The sequence below is a fragment of the Sciurus vulgaris genome, assembly GCF_902686455.1.
Source record: "Sciurus vulgaris genome assembly, chromosome: 1".
Classification (NCBI taxonomy): domain Eukaryota; kingdom Metazoa; phylum Chordata; class Mammalia; order Rodentia; family Sciuridae; genus Sciurus; species Sciurus vulgaris.
In genome coordinates this window covers 8,707,167-8,727,191 of record NC_136461.1, presented here as the reverse complement: position 1 = coordinate 8,727,191, position 20,025 = coordinate 8,707,167, and the positions used below count along the sequence as shown (strand labels likewise).

Genomic DNA, 20,025 nt, shown 5'->3' with positions numbered 1-20,025 from the left:
CCAAGGAATTTGAAAATTGGCGGTGATGACTGAAGCAGCCTCCGAAGGGACCAGAAATGGGCAGAGGTTGCAGGAGCTGCGGGGAGGCAGTGGTGTCCGGGGACCATTTCTAGGACTGGTGCCAGGGACACTCAGGATGCTCACCGCTGACAGCGGGTGTGAGGGTGCTCTCTGGACTCTCCAGCTCTGGTGAGACAGACTGGGAAAGGGAACTCCTTGGACGAGAACGCACTAACAGTCCACAGCGTTCCTTCCGGGTCTGGGTCCATTGGCCGCAGTGAGTGCTATCACCTCCCAACGCTTCAAGCGAAGATCTTGGCAGAGCACAGACAACGAGTTCAGGCCAGGCCCCAGAGACCAAGGCCAGGAACCTGGGCAAGCACACCTCCCGGTTTCACACGAAGGAGGCTGGGTGGCTCTGTTCTGGTTATCTTCCTAAAGAAGAATCTCACTGAAGGCCACGTTTTCACATAACCCAGAGCTCACAGGGTCCCCTTTGGAAGAGGCCATGGTTCTAGGCCCTAGACTGGCCTAACTGGTTCCTGGAGAGGCTGTGGATATCATCTGCATAATCCTGGTTGGAGGTGATTCTGTGTCCTCGAGCTAATCATTCATCTTCTCAGTACATGAACGTATTCATCTAAAAATACATGCCCTCACCATCCAGCAAGGATGCTGGACAGATAATAGCAATCAGACACAGTAAATTTTATATTCTTTAAAACAGCCCTCAATTGTCACTGTACTGATATTACAGTTAATAAAGAATGGCTACATCTTTAATGTTAAACGATTACTCAAAGTCAACTTTAGTCTATACAGAGATCAATTTCAGCCAAATTGTCCTTCTGTCCTAACACCTCCCTAGGAGCTGCTCTTCTCACAGCCAAACAATCTCAGGGAGAGTAAAGGCACTGTGACCCACAGCTTGCCACTGGGAAAGCTGATGAACAAACTGCAATAAACACAGTGTCCTAAACATAAACAGACATGACTTTCATTATCTATATTCCCTCTTCTTCCTCCAAATGTAGACAGGCATGACTGATCAGGCTTGATATGACTTTGAGGGTTTGAGGCGATTCCTAAGGATCTGTGTGAACAGTTCAATTACCCCCCTACTGAGCAGGAGCTGCATGCGGGTCAGGCAAGGCCCACAGGCACGAGCAGGCTCAGCTCTCAGGTGCTCACTGCCCACCAGAGTACACCACACACACAGCCGACCTACACTGCCAACGTGCAGCCTCTCGGCTGTCACTGCAGAGGGGCTGGGAAATGTCACCTGAGTTGGACTCACAAGGTGAGGAGGATTTTCACAGGCAAGGAAGCGTGGCAGAGGCAGGGTGGGCAGGACTGAGTGATGAGCACCTGAAGCACATTTTGGGAGCCATGCTTGGCTGTGTGGGGCTGGGGGACGGTGGCGGAAGGACTAGCTGGGTCTATGTTTCCAGGGCTTTGAATGCCACACTCAGAAGTTGCTGAGAAAAATGCAACAAAAAGGAAGTGAGTTGGAATCGAAATGGAATCGGAGTATTAAGAGCTGGAATTCAGCAGGGCACAGTGGCACATGCCTCAATCCCAGCGGCTCAGGAGGCTGAGGCAAGAGGATTGGGAGTTCAAAGCCAGCCTCAGCAACTCAGCAAGGCCCTCAGTGAGACCTGCCTCAGGATGTGGCTCAGTGCTTAACTGCCCCTGGGTTCAATTCCTGGTACCAAAACAAAACAAAACAAAAGCAGGACTTCAAATTCAGAGAGGACAGGTCCACGCCATCAAGGCCATCGCCTAGCTCCTGTGGACAAGTGAGTCTGCAATCCCATGAACGTGCTTCTATATGGGCCACACCAGCCTGTCAACTTCACACTGCAAGGTCTTGCGAGGGACGTCGCTGAGCAGAGGGCAGTACTGCGCGGCAGTTCTGGACTCTAGGGCGCGGTGACAACACCCGATGACACCTGAGGAGCATGAGCGCGGTGCTCGGCAGCACCTCTCCAGCTGCCACACTTCGCTGCCAGCTTCCCTTCTCCCTCAGCACACGGCGGGCGCGAGGCCTCTTTTCCCTAGTCCAGGGCAGGCAACTTACCGTGAGCCAGGCCGTGGATGCCGGCCACCAGGTGCTCCCCGCTTGTGGCGGCGTGGTACCGGATGTACTCCCTCTCTGACTGATGCCGACTGTCCATGGTCTTCCCCAAGCCATCTGATAACGTCCCTGCAAACTGCAGAGAACCAGAAACAAGAAGAGTTCTAAAGCTCGGCACTACTTTTACTATTTTGATTATTTTAAATAAAAATCTTCCCTTGCTCCTAGTTATGATTCAATAAATACTAATTACAGAGAGATTGATTTCTGAATTATGAACGACTGTCTGCTCCACAGCAGAGTGGCTCTCAAACACTGGGCAGATACGAGCTGGGGGTGGCTGATGCTGGGGGAAAACCAGGCCTGAAAAGCCACTACTAAAAGTCCTAACGACACTCAGTTTCCACAGTAAAGATGGAGCATCTCTAATTCAAACATCCAAAGTCCAAAATGTTCTAAAATGTGAAACCTGAGCCCTGATATGACAGGACATGTGGGAAATTCCACACCGGACCTCATGTTGGGGGTGGAGTCAGAACACAGGTGCTCCAAACATACCCTACAAAGTTAGCTTGCAGTGACGTGCGTAAGACGCATGCCAACAATAAATGGATTCCGTGTCAGACGTGGGTCCCATCCCCAGGATCTTATTCACATGCAAATATTCCAGATTTGGGAAAAACCCAAATCAAAAGACCTATGGTCCCAAGCAATTCGGATAAGGGATATCTAACCTGTAGTACTAACAAATTTACTGAGAGGTGGGGGGGGGGGGAGAGAAAGAGAGGAAATGGTATAACAAAATGACCAGTGACCTGTGCGGAGGGGAATGAGATTTGGGATTCTGCCATGGTAGGGACACAGGTCCTTCACTTTAACAGTCAGTTGGACTCTAAACAGGAAATAGATCAGACTACTGCTTTAGGGTTTTGTATTGAGGGGTGGCTAAGGATGTATGTAGCTCAGTGCTACATCCCATGTGGGCCCGTGTGTGATGCGCTAGGTTCAGTCCCAAGCATCATGAAAATAAATGATATAAAATTTAAAAACGGGAGAGATTAACCTCCCTTAAGTAGTGCCTTCTTTCACTCATTCGCCAACTCCCTATGAGGTGCCAAGCCCCATCTGTCAAGAGTAAAAAGGAAGTAGAGGGAAAGATTTACCAGGGGAGGACCCCTTTCACAGGCCCAGCAGACTTGAACTCACAGCTTCAAATGCAAACCCATCCGCCCCCACAAGTCGGAGGATTTTATTTATCCTAGCATACTTTAACCAGAGGAGCTGTCTCACCCATCAAAGCTGGATAAAAAGGACATAAAACTCTGTTTTGTCACAAGGCAATTTGAAAAGGTTTAAAGTGACAGTTAATAAACCACAGGGTACTTATCCTCATCATTCAGGCATAAAAAGAGAAGGATATCAAATATATAATTAACCTTCTCAGGAAGAATCTACCAAAACAAGAGGTGTAAGTGCCAATGACCCAAGACTAACCTTTCAGAAAACTCACAGGAATGTCACTTAGATACAAGCTCACAGAGCACTCGGGGCAAGCGGCCTGCCTGGGGACCAGTACCAGGGCCCGGGTGGGCCATCTGTTCTGATCTGGGGAGGGGTGGTGCCAAACTCGGATCAGTCTGTCCTGGAAACGGTCAGTCCTGAGGCTTCCAGACATTGGTAACAGAAAGCTGGGTGGGCGGTGGCTCCTGCAGTGAGCAAGGGGACACCCAATCCTTCCACTCAGCCCAAGGCCATCTCCGCCAAGGGCGGCGATCACTGACCTCTCTGGAAATCCAAGCCGCCTCGTCCGTTACTTGTTTGCTTTTCTGCCCTGCCTTTTCCAGAACGCTGTCTACCTAGAGTCAATGACAGCCAAACTGACGGTTTCTTCAGGCCAGTGAGAGGCGCCGGGGATGTCACTAAGGCAGGACCGTGGATCCTAGGTCAGGGACCCCATCTAAGTGCCAACGACTGGCTCCTGGGCGTTCTCTGTAGCGACCCAAGGAGGATGGGTGAGATGACCTGCCGACCGCTCTTCCCTCCAAAGCTGGAGTCTTCCACCTGCTCCTCTGCTGCCTCACTTTTTTATGTTTTTGGAGGCAGGGTTTTACTAAGTTGCCCAGGATGGAGCTGAACTCCTGATCCTCCTGCCTCAGCCACCTGAGAAAGTAGGATTAAGGTCCACACCCCTGGGCCTGGCCGCGTGCATTACCTTTGCCATGGAAAGGTGTATACCCAGTCAACTTCCTATAGGACTGCTTTCTGCCTGAATCCCATTCCTCTGTCTATAAAAATATTACTTGTCAAGCAAACTAGACTGGTCCTTTGTTACTTGTGAGTAAAAAGTTAAGGCTACAAAGATATTAGCAGGCAACCATAATAAAAGTTTTCTCCCTTGGAAATGTAGCTTTGAGAACCGAAAATTTGAGTACATATTGGAATCTATGATCAAACCAACTGTATTGATGGGAGGTGAATCTGATCTTACTAGGAGAGACATTTTACAGGAACTAAACCAAAGCCAGAGAGATGACAGGTGTAGTGACCAAAGCAGGGCTTGATCCAGCCCTCTAAATCTGAGTACTGGATCCAGGCCGCCACACAAAAGTGACCTCCTTTTACTGTGGGGCATTTACATAGTCCTCCTTAATCCCGCATCTCATTACCTCAGAGGGCAGCTAAGCCACACCCCCTCCCTGGCTCCAGGTGGCTTCCCACCCGAAGGAAGCAGAGGGAGGGGTTCCAGCAGCACCCATGTGGGTGCCCTCTGGTCTTGGTGTTTGCTGAAGCTGGGAAGCATTATTTCGCCCACATCATCAACTTTGAAAATAAGCATCAAAACAGAGCAGATACACAAGGCCCTGGGTTCGATCCCCAGCACCGCAAAAAAAAGAAAAAAGAAAGAAAAAAAAAAAACCAGCAGATACCCCCAAGAGCTACGGGGTTATGCAGAGGGGGATTTGATCAATCCAGGACATCTTTCACCCCACCCCCAAATTGTCTCATGACAAATGAAGCCCAGAGGCAGATATTCAGATTATTCGGACAGTGGAGAAACAAATCCCAGAGGCCCTGGTGAAGAGGCTGAACCGTCAAGGCGTGCCCAGGTACATCCCAGCCGCAGAGCCCGTTGGTAGACCAGCAGGGTGCAGAGCCCCCCCTGCGCAGCCCACAGACTGGCAACGAGAAGTCAGAAGTGGTTCTGCCTCCTGCCTTTAAGCCCAGATAGGTATGTGGTGTCACAGAAGATAATCACACCTGAGCTTGAATTCTGACTGTGACACTTAAAAGTTTCCATTTCCTTGTCTTCAAAACAGGGATCAACATATTACCTCCAAGGATGCCACAGAGTTGGATATGTGTGCAAGGCACTCAGTACAGATGATCCGTAACCGACATTCAATAAAATGCTGCCTGAACCCCTGCAAAACAGGAATAACTGGACTCCCCAGGGCTGGCGAGGCGTCTGGCCTGGGGCTCCACCAGGGGGTGGAAGCCGTCTGCCTGCAGAGGGGCCTAAAGGCAGCAGAGCAGGGCGAGCGCTGACACTCAGGATGGGAACGTGACTGGCAGCTGGGAGGTAATGTGTAGATAATCTGTCACCTGCTGGCCATAAACAGTACCTGTATACCAGAAGGGCATTTGTAGAGGGTTAAGTCAATCAAATTCATTCTGTAGCAAGTTCAAGTTCACAAAATACTTTAGGCCTGAAGTGAATGTGTCCTAGCTAAGATGAAAGGCTCCAAGGAACAGAATGTCCTTCAGAAAACCTGCTGCTGCTCTTGCAAAGACAATGACTTCCCCCTTCTTTTGCTGAAGGACGCGTCAATACTCGCTGCCCTTATGAATTCTGGCCACAGTCCAAAGTCATTAATTTCTATAAGGCACTATTTTCAGCAATGGGGTAAAAACCTCAGAAGTACTTGAAGATGCCAGTTCTCCTGAATAGCTAAAACACTGTGTGTCAACACCCAATCTTCCAAAACCAATCCCATTGTCCATTCAAAATAGAGGCACTGCAAATTAGCTGGGGTTTGGGGCCTGGCTCTGAACAGCTGGTATTATAAAACCCAAATTCAAGTAGATGCTGGAATGGCATAAGGAAAAACATTCACACTGTGTCCTTCTGTTTTGTCCTGTCCGTCTTCCCAGCCCTTTTATGCTACTCAGCAAGCATGGGGTGCCAATGGTGCTTGGCCAGTGTAACAGGAGCTGAGCTGGAGCGTCTCCCCTTCTCCCAGGCTCCTCTTTCACAGTTATTTACCTAATGGAAATTTCCTCTTTAATATCCTTGCTCCACTGAGTAAATGCTGGTGACAGTATCTTCCTTGTCACCAGAGCAGATGGTGACCATGTATCACAGGAAAAGAGAAGTGACAGGACTCTAGCACAGGGGAGGAGTCTTGTATTTGTCCACGTGCAAAGCTGAACAGCTGCGAGTCAGCTTCCAGCACAGCTCTGATCCCATCAGCCTGGCCTGTGAGAAGCCCCACTGGAGCACAGACCACCAGGAAAGCCACAGACACACTGTGCCTGTAAGTCAAGCTGCCATGAGCCACGTGGCACCATGGTGGCACTGGACAGGCAGGAGCCAAGGAGCCCAACCTTCCTGCTGCCTGCTAACCGTGCACCCTGGAGGAAGCCACTCAACCCACCTGAACCTCAGGTTATCCTCTGCAAACCCCGGACGCCTTCTACCCCAGAGGCTGCTCCGAAGGTTTAGGAGGTGTGGGGGCAGAATGCCCCGCCCGCAGTCTGCCCACCCTTTCTACAAGTTCCTCAGTGCAGCTCAGGACCTGAGACACAAGAGTCACTCTCAACTCTGCGGGGGTGAGCAAGAAAACCTGTCATAAGACCTAAGTCGCTTCAAAACCAAGCTCTTCACCACTCCTTCTGCTTGATGTAATTAAAATATCCGCACTTAAAAATCATCCTGATTGTGTTTGGTCTTAATATTGAAGAATTCTCTCCCAATTCTTATGAATAGGGAAGAGTTAAAGGAAAATGTGATCCAAACACCAGTGACGGTCTATGATTGACAACTGCAAACCGACCTACTAGTCTCTGCTTGGCCAAATGAAGGAGAGCGAGAAACAGGAAAGGGCCTGGAGAAGAGAGACAGGCGTGGCGGGGGCAGGGTTCAGCGAAAGAGAGGCGACTCAGAACTGGAGTGGGGTGCCAGCTTCCAGTTCTACCTGTTGGTAGAGCATGCAGGGCTTTTTGTTTTTGGTACCAGGGACTGAACTCAGGGGCACTCCACCACTGAGCCACACTCCCAGCCCTCTTTTGTATTTTATTTAGAGACAGGGTCTCACTGAGTTGCTTAGCACCTTGCTATTGCTGAGGCTCATTTTGAACTCACGATCCTCCTGCCTCAGCCCCTCAGGCTGCTGGCGTGACAGGCCTGCGCCATGGCGCCCGGCAGTGTGCAGAGCTCTTGAGGCAAAGAACTCAGAAAGGGGAGCATGAATAAGAACAAAGACATTCTAAAGCCAGGATGTCCGCTCCCTCCACATCCCTAAAGCAATGAATGACCTTGCTCCTGCCGCCTGGCTGCCCTCTTGGTCTCTGGAGATCTAGGAACCCTCCCTCCTTGCCCGAGGACATCCACATGTCGCCATTTCACATGTAACACTTACCAGACCCCAAGTCCTTTTCAGTTATCCACAGATAGCCACAGACACCTGTCACCATCTCAGCACACAACCCCGTCGAGCCTCAGCACTGTCCCAGGGTCTTAACCAGCCCAAGACATGCCCGCTGCGGGGACGGGGGCGGGGGGGGGGGTCTCTCTTGACCTTCTGCAACTGTGACCCAGTTATGAACTCAGATGTTGCCTCAGATGAACGTGGAAGCCAGAGAGGCTTAAAGCACTTGTGCACAGGATTGTTCTTTCTCTCACGCTGACTGGTAGAGTTTGCTAAAGGGCTAAAGCAGAGAGGCAAAGACCTCACAGGCGAGCAGTCGGGCTGATCAAGTCCTGGTTGTTTTTCCCACACCATTTTCAAGAATCCCGTGGGCAAGGCGCATCTTTAAACTCAGTTGTACAGGGAATGGTGACCTTGCACTTGGCTGTTCATCAGCAGTGCTTGCTGTGGGCTTCTGTGCCAGAGGGCAGGGTGGCAGTATGAGGTGCCAGGCTCTGCTCACCCACTGCTGAGAACCCAGAAGCGTGAAGGCAGCCAGTTAGTGCTGGCCAGGGGAGGGGCCTCCGACCCCAGGAGGGAGCCCCAGCTTGCATCCACGCGGGGCTGCCCCATGATGGATGTGGCTGCGCCTGAGCACTGAACCAGGAGACGGTCGGGATGGGAGGCGAGGGTCCCTCTGTGGTGGTCACACAATGGTGGCCACACAACAGACGAATCATTTCCACTCTAGGGAAGCACACAGGCTTCATAAAAGAGTCCCAAGGCCAACTCTGTCACTAGAATCAGCTGGGCAGGCAGGAGCAGAACGCGTTTTCATCCAGGAGACAAGAGAGCTAGACCCACAGTTACCCAAAGACCTCAGCTAGGAAAGCACCCGGACGAGACCCTGGGCCACAGCACAGCTCGGGTGGTTGCTGCAAATCCCGGTCTTCCCCCAGCTGGCCCACCCTCTGACTGAGTCCCGCAAGTCTCATCCTGAATACAGGAATCACCTGTGCCCACCTGGAACAGAGGAAAGACGAACACGTCAGTTACATATAGACTGACCTCTCAAAGTACAGAGATTCAGAAACAAAATGGAACATTCCTCAACAGAAAAGACGCAAGCTCATCTCTGTTCCAGTCACAAAAACTCCATCCTTGTGAAGTACTTTGTATTTCAAAAGAATATTCTCCTTAATGCCAACTGCCTGGGAAGCAGGGAGGTGTGCGATGTCACTGCGAAGAACCACAGATGCAGGCACCAGTACAGGCTGAACTTCTGGCCACCAAAGTCAGATAATTATGAGGTTTTTAGGACGAGATCTGCTCCCAACTGTTCTTTAAATAAATGAAGCTGAGGTGAGTGTGCAGTGGAACAGGAGAGGGCACAGTTCCAGCTGCTGAAGCGACAGGGTTGCTTTTGGAATCACACGCAGCAGCCGATACTGCTGCCAGGCTGTTTTGCCAGCATCTGCGACACACTTCATCAGCTGAGAAGGAAAGCAAGTGTCACCCCCATTTTACAGATGACACTGCAAAGATCATGACCGTCTCTAACGAGTGTCCCCTAAGCATCTACTGCATTCAACAGTAATCTAGAGAGTGACCCCAACCCTGATTTTTACTATCAACTCTTTGGAAAACCCCTTCCTAAATGCCAGGAAGAGCCAAGGAGACACCAGGCATACCTCTTTCCTCTCCCAGGCAGAGGAGCTGACAAAGGAAGGTGGTTGACAGGAGTATATAAATGACCAAGTTTCTGAAAAATTGCTTACAACTCACTGGACAAACTAAAGAATCAGTCTCCAGTCCCTACCTTGGCTGGCTGTCCTACTTTCCATCATCCAGACCTTACTGCAGGCCTTGCAGCCAAGGAGCCAAATCTTTTTTCCCACAAAGCTATTTTTCACAGGCACCAATAACAGGAGGCTTAGTAAACGTCCATTACAAGGGTGACAATGTGTCACACTGCGTCACCTTGCTGGCACACACCATTTGCACTGGGAGTAAAGATGAGGGGTGTGGACTGGGAACAGCCATTTCAAGAGCTCCTGCCTGCGGACCAGAGGTCCGCTCTCCTACGCAGCGGCGCACAGGGCACGGTTTCCTGCAGGAGGTGCACTGCCCAAGCTAAGAGATTCGCTTAGGCAGCGCTGGTCAGGGCTGGTCTCGTCCAGCAAATCCAAGTCCAGAAAGGAGCTGATGCTCCAATAAGGATGTGTACAAGGAGCTGACACAAGGAGATGTGAACGCAGAGGGAGGAGACGAGGTAGGCGAACAGGCAAAACCCACAGCATCCGGGGCCGAAAGAGATCCTCAAGTTCACCCAGGCAGTCCTCACGCCCCTTCTGTCTGGCTCTGCCGATCCTTTGCTTCTCCCAGATCCACCAAGAGTAACAGATCATTCACAGGAGAAATTCTTGAATTCTTTCTAACAACCAACTAACTTGTTATGGGGCCAGTGAGATGGAGCTTGAGTTTGGGGAAAGCCAGGCGTCCAGTGCCCCTCTCACTTCCAGGCAGTGTCCGGGAGTCACACTCCAGGCAGGGATACCCCCTGGGAGCTGGTCTTTAGCTCCAGACAGAGCACAGAACAGAGCCCCTCCTTTGGAGGGCAGGCTGGGGCGGAAACAGAAGCTCAGCTCTAAGGTACTCAAGTCCTGTCGTTTCTCCAGAAAGCCGGCTTGGTCCCCAGGCTCAAATGAAAGGACCCGAGAAGGTTCTTCTCAAAAAGGAGTCAGATGTTCCCCCCTTTGGATGAGCAAAGAAAGCAAAGTTGTAATTTTAGCTGTTTCTTAATAGCTCCTCAGAAACCTCTGGCCTTTGCCCAGGGGGCCTTCATAGGCATTTGCTGTCCCCCGGCCCCGCAGTGGGTGACATGGAAGAGGACACTGAGAAGCACAGCCCTGTACTTCCGGCAGACATGGCATTTTGAAACCCTTTCCAGTTGTCAGATTTATGCAAGATCCCCGGAGGAGGAAGAGCCTGCCACCATTCAACGCCACAGGGCCCTTTCAAAAGGTCGCAGGGGCCCATTCTGATGCTTTTGTGTTGCTTTTAAATAAATCTTCAATTATCAGAAAGGTGGGAAAGCAGGGGCTCCAGTTCAATGTGCTTTTTACTTACAAGAGAGTGAATCAGGGCTGGGTTGTAGCTCAGTGATGGAGCCCTTGCCTACCACATATAAACAAGTAAAATAAAGGTGTGTTGACAACTTTAAAAAAAAGAGTGAATTAACCCTTGTTTACACAAAAGACCCCCCAACACACACCACCACCTACGCAGAGCTGATTCTCCAGGACGGTGTCCTCAAGGCCTCCGTTTCAACTTCAGGAGGCTGATATATCCTCTACTGGTGCACATTCCAACCCTATCCCCTTCCTTCTGTTGTCAAAGAATCCTTCCTCAGGGTTAAGGAAGGTTTTGAGCCTTCCTGAAATACCAGTCCCTCTGGGAAGGTCCTGCTGTGAACACCCTGCATGACCAAGGAAAGCTCTAAAACAGGTTCTGCAGGGCAGGTCTGCATGGGATGAGGGAGGATCAAAGCCCCACACACCTGAAGGTAGAAGGAAAGAAGGAAGTCAATCTCTGGGGAGAAAAGTGTCAGGCAGAACCTCTGATTTTTTTTTCCTATGCAATGCCCAGAACTCAACAGTAGTTACCAAACATGTACAAAAATAAGTCTAAATTGCCTGGAAACTAAGTGGGGGACAAAAACCAGATGAGCTCACTCACCAATGTAGTATGACTACTATCTTTAAAAAATGTACTAAAAGATGGAGAATTTCACCAGAAAATTGCAAATAAGATTCTAACACAGCACAGAGTAGACAGACACCAAGGAGGATTACTGAAGTGCGAAATGAGGCAGCAGAAAATAGCCAGTGAACCCAAGAAGAAACCAGGGAGGGCACACAGCAGGGAGCCCAGAGGCACCCGGTGGAGCAGCAAGGCCAACTTCTGCGGAACGGCAGTCACAGAAGGAAAAGGAAGGAGGTAGCTCAAAGGCACTGGCCAAGAATTTTTCAAAATTATCAAGACATTAAGCTTCAAACTTAGTAAGTTTTACAAATCCCAGGTGGAAGAACCACGCCGGGACACATTACTACTAAAAACTAGACAAAGAATAATAAATCTTAAGAGCAATCAAAGGAGAAAAGGTGCATTACCTCCAGACAGCTGTTTCAAGAGAAATGACGGAACCACCATGGAATGATGCCATTTAACTGGGTCAAAGAAATCTGCCAGTCTAGAGTTCTAAATTTAGTCAAAATGTCTTTCAGAAATGTAAGTGAAGGTGGGCCTGGGGCACATGCCTATAATCCCAGCAACTCGGGAGGCTGAGGCAGGAGAACTGCCAGCCTCAACAACTTAGAGAGACCCTGTCTCAAAATAAAAAAATAAAAAGTGCTGGGGATATAGTTCAGAAGTAGAACATCCCTGGGTTCCATCCCCAGGACCCCCCACCCCAACAAATCTGAGAAGAGTCACCACGAGAAGACCGACAGCAGAAGTTCTCTAGCGGAAGGATAGAAGTGCGATGTGAAAGAAGAGCAAGTCATCACTGCCAGGATAAACAGACACCTAAGTGAGTATGGATCATGTAAAAGAAAAAGTTAATGGTTTGTGAGGCTAAACGTAAGTAGGACTGAGATATATAACAACAACAGAAAAAAGGCGAGGGCAAATGGAGGTAGGGTTATATTATAACTCGATTGTCTGGGAAACTTAAAAAAAATAAAGAGAGGGGATATAAATACTGTATGACCAAGGAACTCTGACCTGCTCTGATGGGAGACTCCTGTGCGTGTGCTGCAGGCAACGTGAACAAGAGTGTCCACACCACCCGGGTCCTGAGCAGTGAGGATGGTGGAGCATCCACAAGAGCGATTTATACAAGAGGCGCTATGGGCAATGGCTTTAACCATGGCTCCACTTGTCCGTGCCCCCTTGTGAATACAGCCTCACTCCCTCCACTCCTGCAGCCTGGCACTGCAGAGGTCCAGACGCAGCCTGCCAGGCAGAGCGTGCCCTGTGCACCAGGCTAAGCACGTGGGCTCTGAGGCAGACAGCCTCCGTTCTCGGTTCAGCTCCCTTCCTGACCTTGGGCAAGTTACTTGATTTTTCTGAGCAACCATGTTCTTATTATAAACCAGCAGTCAGACGACCTCTATGAGGATCAATTAATATGACTCAGAGAAGACTCAGAACAGGACCTGGCACAAGGCAAAGTGGTCAACTGCTGTTAGCTAGTCCTCACTGCTCAGGATTGAACCCAGGACCACATGCATGCTGGGCAAGTACTCTACCACTGAGCCACACCCCCCAGAGCAGCTGGTGTTATTTTTAGAGAATCTCATATTTTCAGTACAGCAATACTGAGGAATAAAGATAAATGCAATTAACGTATAAATACCAAGCGAATATACTAACATTCTCCATGGTCAAGCTGATTACTGCGCCATAACTATGTGGTCAACAAAAAGCAAGACAGTAGACAAGCTGCTTGGCTTTGGCAACAAATTAAGGGCGAGAAAAGCCAAGGAAATACAACATCAACATGGTTGTCACTGCTTATCAGAACACAGACAGAGCCAGAGGCACCAGGCCCAGGATGAAGGAAACAGGTTGCTGGCTCTTGATTGGAATTTCCTGGGATTGTTACCATGCGCTACAAGAATAATCTCATGCTTCTTGGCTGTACACAGACAATTTATGTGAAATGTATCAAAAAGGACATAAAAAAGGCTTGGGCTTGCATGGAACAAAACTGCTTTCAAGAAATGTATCATTACCAGGCTGATTAAGTGAATACCACAGACTCAAAAGTGTCCACACTTATAAATAAGTTAGTTCACAGTTGATCCAGGGTTCCGGGAACAGGCAGGAACATCAACAGACCAAAGAGCAGGCAGACTGAACAAGTTCAAGTGACTTGTCTTCTGAGGCCAGTGCGCCTGGAAGACGTGGCATCGAGCTAGGACTGCCCAGTGCACACACTGACCTTCCAAACCCTAACAGCGGGCCACAGCCACCTCCGCAACCAGGCTGCCCCCTGCTCTGCACGCGACCCTCTGCAGCCGGCAGGTAAGGGGAAAAGCGGAGCACAGCCTTTGTGGACTGTCCGGGCGGACCAAGCGGGCAGACGTGCCAGGTTCAGATGCCCCAGAGCACCTCCGGAACAGGACATTTCCTGGGAAAGGTGTGTACTTGATGGTACATGGAATTTCATTTTAAAAAGCTATTAAAGCCAATATACTGTCGGGCAGAATGAATGATAATTAAAGATTAGAAATAACCAAAGGCTGAGATTCCTTAGTTTGTTTTGTTCTGCTTTGAGAAATAAGAATGTGCTGGAAATTTAGAGAATGTACTCCAAACCTCCTTCCTTCCTTCTCCTCCTACACACAAACACACACACACACTTTTCCTACTCCTCTTTGTCCAAGGCCTTTAATGAGCACACATGGATGGGGAGCTGGCTTCCTCACACATCCTGCCTCAGGCCGCGGCCTGATTAGCGGGATCCCAGGAGCCCCCGCTGCTCTTATCTCCACAGATGCCTGAGGAGTGTGGTATCTTCCCTCCCAGCCCTCCTGGGAAGCCGCCCAGCAGGTGCCCGTTGGCAATAGTTTTGTGTTACAGGCCCCATGAATGATCCCCGCAGGAGCTGCCGGCTGTTTTCACAGACACAGAAGGCAGTCAAAAGTCCACCGCGTGAACTTGGAATGACCCCAGCTGCGGAGTCACTGGCGGGTTCACCGGGAGGGCAGGCACGCTTTATTAAACAACTAATACTCTTCACAGATAACTTTCCGAAAAAGCAAAAGTGTTAACTCTTTGCAATCTCGCTCTGACAGAACCCCTCAGCTGTGGAGGGCATCCTGGGGCTTCCGGCGTGGAGACGGACAGGAGACTCACGTGTGGCACAACCAGGGGCTGTGCTTGTCCTGCCTGGCCGGGGTGGGCCCGAGCCACCATTTGGTCTTCTGTTGGGGACAGTGTTCCAGATTAAGGTAAAACAACACAATGCAAAGGTTTTAGGTGCATGCTCCAGGGAGGACAGCGCCACCAGGAGCCAGCTGACAGGGACAGGCCTCCGCCAGGCCCCACGCATGGTGACATGAGCAGGAGGGAACATCCAAACCTGCTGGCTGGCTCTGCCCCACACCTGGCACCTGCACAGACAGGCCTGAGCCGTCTGGAGGCCTCCGTCCTCCACCAGGACAGAATTGGGGACCAGCTGAAAGAAACAGACTGCGCAGACCCCATCCCCTTTCTTGCCGGGACCGGAAGTCAGTGTCTGCAAGAGCCAGAGCAGCACAGGGATTTCCTTCTCGAAGGAGGACTCAGAAAAGCCACAAGGTTCAGATCACGGTGTTCTTATCACCAAGCACAAAACCCCAAGTCCTTCAGGCCTGCCGGGCAGCAGGCAGCGGAACACGATCACAGCTGCAGTGTGCACACAGAGCAATGAACGCAAGCAGCCATTTCTTCCAGGGTTAGATCAGTACCGAAGATTCTCTTTTCCCTCACACAGACCAGCAGGAACCAATGACAACAATTATAATAATAAAATACAGAAAAACACATGAACATTTAGAGAAACTTTTAGAATTCATCTTAACCGACAAAGTCATGTGAGTTTTGGCATCAAAGTTGTGTGTCTACCCAAGTTTTATCTCTGCTTCAGCCTGGGACTGCCCTCTACATCAAAGTATAGCTGGGTTTTAGGGGAGGGAAAGCCTTGTTTTGCTCAGGAGGATGAATTCTGATGTGTTTACTGGCTGGGTGACATCCACTGAAAGACTAGTGACATCAAGTGCTTCAAAGGAGCCATGTTTCCGTCCCATGCAGGTGAGCTGACCTTCACCCAAGACAGATGGGCTCAGCACAGAGAACCCTTGGGAAAACCCAAGAGGCACAGGACTTCATCCCTTGTCCTCCAGGAGCTCAATCTGGCGTGAGAGACAGACATATACAACAACAACCAGATCCACACAAAGAACGCTGCACAAACGCAGTGTCTGGCCAGGCTCACCACTTTTCTCTCCCTCACTTTTAAAGGGCCGGAAGCAGGCAGCCGAACGCTGGCCCTGAGGCCAGAGGGGCTGTTTTAGAATACTGGCTTAGTGACTAAACAGCACTGAGACCCTCACTGGGTCTTGATTTCTCCAGCATAATTTGAAGGGGCCAATGGCTGGCCTAACGTTCTTCCCCAAGCCTGCTATCCTAAGAGTTTCTACAAAAGGATCAGAGATTGTGTAGTCAAGGGCCAAAAAGTGGGAAGAGCTGATTTTGCCAGGTTCGAGAGTTTGAGGTCTGAGACAGCCGAGGAGGGACATGACCGGTGTCACCAGTTGGCAGAGGCTGGCTCTTTCTGGTCCGCTGTTCTGTGTCACCCTCTACAGAGAACCTAGTGGCACCGTCTTCCTCTCTGTAGTTCCAAGACCTTTGTCTGTCATGTAACTTAGCCACCGAGGCGCCTCTGGTTGCCTGCCAGTCCGGTACTGGGCGCTCATTCTGGAGCAGTCCACACCCTTCACCTGCTTGGGCCACAGGACTCAAGGTTCAAGCAGGCTGGTGACATCCCTGGAAATGGGCTGCTCACATGTCTGTGGCTCTGTTGCTCTGCTTCTTGGTGACAGGGTGACTGGAGAGCTGTGTGGCCTGCTGAGATTTTAGAGCCTGTCACCCAGTCACATGGCCCAGTGTGGCTGCAAGGACAGTGCAGCTTTCTGGGAGGTCACCTCTTCTCAGAGGCTCAGTCTAGCAGGATGATAGTAGGCTTGGAGTTGTAAGGCCTGGTCAACACCAACCGCCCGATCTTGCAAAACCATTTAACCTGCGTGACTGACTTTGCCACACTAGGAGGGAAGTACTGGTCACACTTGCCCTGCTGGCCTCACAGGGATGATGCAAGGCCATGATCCTACGGACATGACAGAGCTGCAGCTGCTGCAGAGTAGGTGCTTCCAGAATGGAGCGTGGTCTTCGGGAAAAAGCTGGGGCTACAAAGGAGCCTGCTCTCCTCCTCCTCTGCAAGCTGGTGCTGGCCCCCCAGAAGCCAATGACCTGCCTGTGACTCAGCTGCTTCACTCTTCAGTGTGTGCATTTGTGAAGATCAAACGGAGCACAACGTGAAGGCGAAATCTCCATCAAGCCACAAGGAGCCATTAGCGCCTCTCCTTTTATAACTGTGGCATGATTCTCGCCCACTTCCAAGTCCCCAGTGGCCACAATCTCCTGCTCTGAACATTACCACGGCAACACAACTGAGACAAGGGGCTGTTTTTGGAAGTGTTTTCTGTTTAATTTTCATTTCAGTGAAAGCATTGAAAGTTAATGCCTCCAAACTAATGTTTTATTATATAAATTTAAGAGCTTGCAGGAAATGTTTACTTAAACATTTTCCTCTAATAAAGCCAACACATATTTCCCATAAATACTATTTTAATTCATTAGATTCAGAGGAATGGGTTTGCCTCTCTTTCCCCTCCTGCTGTCTCACAGGGCTCCTGCCGCCTTAGGCTGGGCCAGGCTGGCCTGGCCAGCTCCAGGGCAGTGCCTGATGAGCACCTGCCCCGCTCCAGCGCGGCTGCAGCGACTGGCTGGAGGGAGGAGGGGAAAAGGGTCCCTGAAAGCCAATATCCTTCCCTACCTGTATGAGCCTAGCATGACTTTGGCTACCAACCAGTTTACAGATATGATCTTTAGGGGGAGAGTTGTAAGTAATCTTTTCTGAAGTCTGTTTATTTCATATCAAAATAGAAAACAGACAATAAAAATCAAGTAGATATTTCATTTACTTAGTAACCATGTGTTGAGCATATACCATGTGAAAAACGCTGAGCCAGGTAAGAGGCTGCACAGGTACAACCTGCGTCACTTCATTCTCCCTCTCTCTCTCTCCTGGTGGTACTAAGGCTTGAACCCAGGGTGCTCTATCACTCAGCTACATCTCCAGCCTTTTAAATTTTATTTTGACACAGGGTCTCACCAAGTTGCCCTGTCTCAAAATAAAATTTATAAGGCTGGCCTTGAACTCTCCAGTGGCTGGGATTACAGGTGTGTGCGTTCAAAATGGGTACTTTCATTTTTCTCATAGCAAATACCTATAGTTTGTCCTGGGGAAACTGGCAAAAAATTTCAGATACGGTTTTCTCCCTTCAGGAGTTTTCTGTCTACTCAGGGATGCAAGTGAATGAAGGAACAGGACCACTCCACATTTCTTCAGAGGAATAGCTCATCCTTGAGGGACAGAATAAAGCACCCTCACCCCTTGGCCCCACCGCACCTCTCCCAGGGAGCCGCTGGGGACGTGCAGAGTCCTGGGGCAGGGCTTGCTTCTGAGTGTCAGGACGACAATCAACGTCTTCTTTTCCTAAGCATCTGGAGGACGCCCAGCCCTTGAGTGGCAGTGCCCTGTGTTTGCTGATAGATGCTGGACCTGTGCACCCAAGGCAAACCACAGTTGCTGCTGTACCAGATGCAGAACATGTCACGGGAACCCAGCAGGGAGAGACCATGCTCTTACGTGGCACGTGGCATTTGGACTGAACTGCACAAACTCAGGGAGGCTGGCCAGAGAAGAGTAAGGGACACCCAAGAGAAGCAAGATTCTGAGCAGGAGTGCGGGGGTGGGGGGGGGCAGCAGCAAGCACGTGGCCTGGAGCAGCCTCCGCCACCTCCCTCCCCCAGCCACCTCCTACACCTGAGCTCATCTCCACCTTCCGCAGCCTAGCTAGAAACATTTCCTTGTTCTTGGAAGTGACTCAAGAGGGTTTTCCCACTGGTGTTGAACAGAGAGGGGAAAAGACACCATGTCTCCCCTCTGCCCAGTGGGGAGGTTGGTGCAGTCTGCTCTTCTCCATGGCCCATTTGCACCCTGACCATCACCCCTTCAGGACACATGGGGCCCCTACAAGCTAGCAGGGACATGGCGTCATGAGGAAAGGCAGGCGAAGGCCAATCTGTTAGCCTTCTGGAAGTGTCTGCCCTTTTCTTCCTTGTTCTTGGGCACTCTTGTGGCAGACACCCCTACCTCAACATTGTAGAAAGGACTTAATGTAATATCCTCACGTAAGCCTGGAATTGTCTCCCTCCCATCCTCCACTCCACAAAAGTTCTACTCTAAGAATTATTCTCATCATCCATTTTGTTTCTTTGTGAGCTCCCAAATACACAATTTCCAAAGAGCTCACATATAAAACCACGGTTAATACATGATTCTGTAAGTCTCCGAGATGGAAAGCTGTTTCTCTACCTCTGCTCTCTGAAACCTACTCTGCAGGGAAGAACGAATGGCAGAAAACTCCAATACAGAGATGACTTCTGCATCTACAGCAGCAGGTGAGAGTCCAGCAGAGACGTCCAATTATGTCCTAGAGGTCAGGAGGCCTACAAGGAAGTGTCCAAAGCTCTACCCGTTCCTGTGAGGCCATCTTGAACAAGCTCCTTTCTTCCACTGGCTCTCAGTCTCTTCACCTGTAAGCTGGCGTGGTTAAAGCAGTAGCAGCAGCAACTATAATCCATCTGCCTGGCTTCAGGCTTATAAAAAGGATCAAAGATGATGCAGGAAGCTGAGATAGGAAGATCACAAGTTTGAGGTCAGCCTCAGCAACATAGAGGACCCTATCTCAAAAAATTAAAAAGGTCTGGGGATGTAGCTCACTGGTGGAGTACCTCTGGGTTCACTCCCAATTAAAAAAAAAAAAAAAAGTCCAAGATATACAAATGCTTCCTCAACACTAACAGTTAAGACAAATATAAAGTGGTATTCTTATTAATGCTCTAATTAGGAATCATTAAACTTTGACGGTATCACTAAGTGTTTGAAAGTCAATTAGCTCACAGAATTCAGAAACAGAACATGTCTACAAGTTTGAAAAGCGAAATGAGAGACTAAGTGGTGAGGAAAGGAAAGGAAGTTGAGGAGAATGAGTTTATTTTCTGCCGTTAACTGACAGTGGGAAATACAACTCTCCTTAGTTTCAGATCTTCTGCTCTGCACCCTGAAGATACTGTTTTAACAAGATGTCCTAATTGCTTAAAAGTGCTTACAGGAGTGAAGTTCAGGAAACGGCTTAGTGAAATTCCAGCTCAGCACAGGCGCTCCAGGGAAGCTGGCCACCAGGAAGTGGTCTGGCGACCATGGTCCACGGCTCTGGTTTGCTGGTAACAAGTGGGACGAAGGCTGGGGCTACAGATGCCACGCGACCTGGAGTGGGACGAGTCGTACCAGCACACCGCTTGGGGAGAGTGCTGTCACTTACCTGCTTTTGAGGCAGACATTCTCTATTTAGAGGAAGAAAACTC

General features: G+C 49.9%; 1 protein-coding gene across 5 annotated transcripts in view; it reads right to left on the bottom strand.

Annotated features, from left to right (window-relative positions):
- VPS13D (vacuolar protein sorting 13 homolog D) overlaps positions 1 to 20,025 on the bottom strand; it is a 247,996-nt gene that overhangs the window by 44,506 nt on the left and 183,465 nt on the right. For all 5 annotated transcript variants that reach the window (XM_079142502.1, XM_079142503.1, XM_079142504.1 and 2 more), the window contains one exon: positions 2,081 to 2,213. In XM_079142502.1, coding sequence (XP_078998628.1) covers positions 2,081 to 2,213 — 133 coding nt within the window. The remainder of the gene's footprint in view (positions 1 to 2,080; positions 2,214 to 20,025) is intronic.